We start from the raw sequence: 5,000 nt of genomic DNA on the forward strand, positions 1-5,000 counted from the left end.
AATTCCTTAATATGCACATTGCCTTAATTACACCCTAATATTTGCACTAGCATGAAAAACTGCCATAATTACACTGTAATATTTACGGCACCACACCCTACTACATGTACACTGTAGTATTCATAATCCCCTCTGACTCATGTTTTATGTTTTCAGTTGTTGGGAGCAGGGGGGTGGAGACAGAGGGCGGGGTCCGGGTGGAGACAGGGGGTGGAGACAGGGGGCGGGGTGGAGACAGGGGGCGGGGCCGGGGGTGGAGACAGGGGGTGGAGACAGGGGGCGGAGACAGGGGGCGGGGCCGGGGGTGGAGACAGGGGGTGGAGACAGGGTCTCCCTCAGATTAAAGAGGTTAATTAGATAAGCCAGCAACCCAGAGCCAGTCTGTCTAATGTCATGAATATCGCTCATTTCTGCAATGACACAGTCCTTAAGGTACCACACTGTACCCCCACAGGCCTGGGATAAATCATCAGCTCCTTTTTATCTCTGCCACTCACACAGTTTGGTGAGTTTATGCGTCTCCAGCGTGAACCAAACTGTGTGTGTGCAGAAGCAGCCGGAGCTGTGGTGTAACTGTGGATTACAGCCGAACGCTGCCGAACAGGCGAGACAGAGTGCAAGCAGAAACCTGTTTTTCATGATCAACAAGCTGAACATTTTACTGATCAGCCCTGAGCTCTGCCCCCTCCTGCTCTGCAGTCATTTGAATTAAAACAAACAGATCTCCTCCCAAAACCCAGCAGAATAAACACAGCAATACGCTCAAATTACATCCATTTCAAAAAATAGCTCAGACTTTTTTTGCCTTTTTTGCATGGAACAAAAAATAATGTGTAATGTAATGTGTGTTTGCTCATTAAACTGTGTGGGTTTTTGTGTAATGTTTTGTGCGGGTGACATTGGCTCAGGCAGTTAGAGCAGTCATCAGGCAGTCGGAGGGTTGCCGGTTCGATCCCGCCCTGGGTGTGTTGAAGTGTCCCTGAGCAAGACACCTACCCCCAAATGCTCCAGATGAGCTGGTTGGTGCCTTGCATGGCAGCCAATCACCGTTGGTGTGTGAGTGTGTGTGTGAATGGGTGAATGGGTGAATGAGTGAATGAGAAACATAATTGTACATCACTTTGGATAAAGGCGCTATATAAATGCAGACATTGACCATTTAATGTACAATGTGCAGATGTATCACAATCACAAAAGCCTTGGCTGTAGAAAGAGTAGTCTGGTTGGCTGTTTGAAAAAATATTATTCAGGTATGAATCATGCAGAACAACCATGGAGACACACATCAACACATGAACACACACATCAACACATGGACACACACATCAACACATGGACACACCAGGCTAGAGCGCACACACCAGGCCAGAGCAGAATAATCATAACCCCGTCCCCCCGTGCAGGAGGCTGTGGTGACAGGTACATCCTGAGTGAAGCTCCTGAGGAAGATGTGATGTCCCTGGAGACAGAGGACCTGCTCAGTTTCTCCTACCAAGTCGCCAAGGGCATGGACTTCCTGGCCTCCAAAAACGTGAGACGATCTCCTCCCCCTGCCCTGACCGTACTCAGTATTAAACACAAATTTCACGGGATAATCACACACTCACTGCGTCGCAGGGGATAATCACACAGTTACCGAGCCACACAGAATAATCACACTTACCATGTCGTAGGGGATAATCACACACTCACCACGTCACATGGGATAATCACACACTCACCACGTCAGACGGGATAATCACACACTCATCACGTCACATGGGATAATCACACACTCACCACGTCAGACGGGATAATCACACACTCACCACGTCACATGGGATAATCACACACTCACCACGTCACATGGGATAATCACACACTCACCACGTCACATGGGATAATCACACACTCACCACGTCAGACGGGATAATAACACATTCACCATGTCAGACGGGATAATCACACACTCACCACATCACACGGGATAATCACACATTCACCGTGTCAGACGGGATAATCACACACTCACCACATCACATGGGATAATCACACATTCACCGTGTCAGATGGGATAATCACACACTCACCACATCACATGGGATAATCACACACTCACCACGTCAGACGGGATAATCACACACTCACCACGTCAGACGGGATAATAACACATTCACCATGTCAGACGGGATAATCACACACTCACCACGTCACATGGGATAATCACACACTCACCACATCAGACGGGATAATCACACATTCACCATGTCAGATGGGATAATCACACACTCACCACATCACATGGGATAATCACACACTCACCACGTCAGACGGGATAATCACACACTCACCACGTCAGACGGGATAATCACACACTCACCACGTCAGACGGGATAATAACACATTCACCATGTCAGACGGGATAATCACACACTCACCACATCACACGGGATAATCACACACTCACCACGTCAGACGGGATAATCATACATTCACCGTGTCAGACGAGATAATCACACACTCACCGTGTCACACGGGATACTCACACACTCATCAGGGTGTCTCTGTGCATGTGTGTGTGAGAGAGAGAGGGAGAGAGAGAGAGAGACTGAGTATTGTGTGTGTTTGTGTGTGTATATGTGTGTGTGTTTGTGTGTGAGTGCATGTTTGTGTGTGTGTTTGTGTGTGTACATGTGTGTGTTTGTGTGTGTGTTTGTGTCTGTATGTGTGTGTGTGTTTGTGTGTATATGTGTGTGTGTTTGTGTGTGAGTGCATGTTTGTGTGTGTGTTTGTATGTGTATATGTGTGTGTGTGTTTGCGTGTGAGTGCATGTTTGTGTGAGTGTGTGTGTGAGTGTGTGTTGATTTCACTGATTCTGTGTGTATTTCAGTGCATCCACAGAGATCTGGCTGCCAGAAACATTCTCCTGACTCAGGGACGAGTGGCCAAGATCTGTGACTTCGGCCTGGCCCGGGACATCACCACCGACTCCAACTACGTAGTGAAAGGCAATGTGAGTAAGAGAGAGAGAGAGGGAGAGAGAGAGAGAGAGAGAGGGAGAGAGAGAGAGAGAGAGAGAGAGAGAGAGAGAGAGAGAGGGAGAGAGAGAGAGAGAGAGAGAGAGAGGGAGAGAGAGAGAGAGAGAGAGAGAGAGGGAGAGAGAGAGAGGGAGAGGGAGAGAGAGAGAGGGAGAGAGAGAGAGGGAGAGGGAGAGAGAGAGAGAGAGAGGGAGAGAGAGAGAGAGAGGAGAGAGACAGTCATAGGCATTTGAAATATGTACCAGTGAGAGTTTCAGAGCTGAATACAGGCATCAACCCATCACACAAAGGCCTGGTATTCGCCCAGGGCACTTTTACACATGACAGGGTCGTCTATTGTTATATTACCTGTCAAATCTTCTCTGGTTGCTCTCGTGCTAATAATAGTCATAATAATGTCTTTATTTTTATAGCACCTTTCACGCACAAAGGGCTTTACAATAAGTGACAACAATTTTGGAAAAACAAACACAGTAAAATATAAGTGCAGAGAGATATGAAAGTGACCGAGCCACGGTGCAGCTGATTGGACGTTTGAACGTGAGAAATGGCCTGATAGCTGATTGGACGTTTGAACGTGAGAAATGGCCTGATAGCTGATTGGACGTTTGAACGTGAGAAATGGCCTGATAGCTGATTGGACGTTTGAACGTGAGAAATGGCCTGATAGCTGATTGACTTTTGGACGTGAGAAATGGCCTGATAGCTGATTGGACGTTTGAACGTGAGAAATGCCTGATAGCTGATTGGACGTTTGAACGTGAGAAATGGCCTGATAGCTGATTGGACGTTTGAACGTGAGAAATGGCCTGATAGCTGATTGGACGTTTGAACGTGAGAAATGGCCTGATAGCTGATTGGACGTTTGAACGTGAGAAATGGCCTGATAGCTGATTGGACGTTGGACGTGAGAAATGGCCTGATAGCTGATTGGACGTTTGGACGTGAGAAATGGCCTGATAGCTGATTGGACGTTTGAACGTGAGAAATGGCCTGATAGCTGATTGGACGTTTGAATGTGAGAAATGGCCTGATAGCTGATTGACGTTTGGACGTGAGAAATGGCCTGATAGCTGATTGGACGTTTGGACGTGAGAAATGGCCTGATAGCTGATTGGACGTTTGGACGTGAGAAATGGCCTGATAGCTGATTGGACGTTTGAACGTGAGAAATGGCCTGATAGCTGATTGGACGTTTGGACGTGAGAAATGGCCTGATAGCTGATTGGACGTTTGGACGTGAGAAATGGCACGATAGGTCTCCCGAGGTCTCGCAGTCAGCCTGGTCTCTGGAGCAGAGTTCAGTGATGTTATCTCAGTTAACTGGTGCCAAATATCATTACTAAATTGCCATTATAAGGTGTTGCTCAAGCACCAGGCAAGGCAGATAATCATGGGCATCCTGTCTGGATGTGATGTCAGTACAAACACAAAATTCTTAATTCTACCCAAACCAAAGACATCCAAGAAACGTTGCTTTTCAGAATTTCTTTAGAGGACATTTAATGCTGATATTTTGCTGTCTGTCTGGATCACAGCTTATTCTGAGTGTTCATGTGATTATGGGATGTCAGCTGACTGTGATGATGGTTTCTTGTCCAGGCCCGTCTTCCTGTGAAGTGGATGTCTCCGGAGAGCATCTTTGAGTGTGTGTACACGCTGGAGAGCGACGCATGGTCCTACGGGATCCTGCTGTGGGAGATCTTCTCTCTCGGTGGGTCTTCACAGTTCCTTAAATAAGAAAACTATCAGGGATCTGGTGCTTGCTGCCAAAATTTGAATTTAGGGGACTTGGAATTAGCAAATAGGAAAATGACATGTCCACAGGTCATGATGGGCTGGCCGGAGAATTGCGTTGTTTTGAACCTGCTTTGCGTTGTTTTGGACCTGTTTTGCGTTGTTTTGAACCTGTTTTGCATTGATTTCTATAGTCTTGTTCAATATTCATGAAGAGGCTTTTAAAAAGGTTACTAGCATCCATAA

General features: G+C 46.9%; 1 protein-coding gene across 1 annotated transcript in view; it reads left to right on the forward strand.

The window, feature by feature from the left end:
- kita (KIT proto-oncogene, receptor tyrosine kinase a) overlaps nt 1-5,000 on the forward strand; it is a 51,218-nt gene that overhangs the window by 37,008 nt on the left and 9,210 nt on the right. The window contains exons 16-18 of the mRNA XM_061230332.1: nt 1,404-1,531; nt 2,870-2,992; nt 4,620-4,731. Of these exons, the coding sequence (XP_061086316.1) occupies nt 1,404-1,531; nt 2,870-2,992; nt 4,620-4,731 (363 nt within the window). The remainder of the gene's footprint in view (nt 1-1,403; nt 1,532-2,869; nt 2,993-4,619; nt 4,732-5,000) is intronic.

Source organism: Conger conger, unplaced genomic scaffold (genome assembly GCF_963514075.1).
Source record: "Conger conger unplaced genomic scaffold, fConCon1.1 SCAFFOLD_67, whole genome shotgun sequence".
Classification (NCBI taxonomy): Eukaryota; Metazoa; Chordata; class Actinopteri; order Anguilliformes; family Congridae; genus Conger; species Conger conger.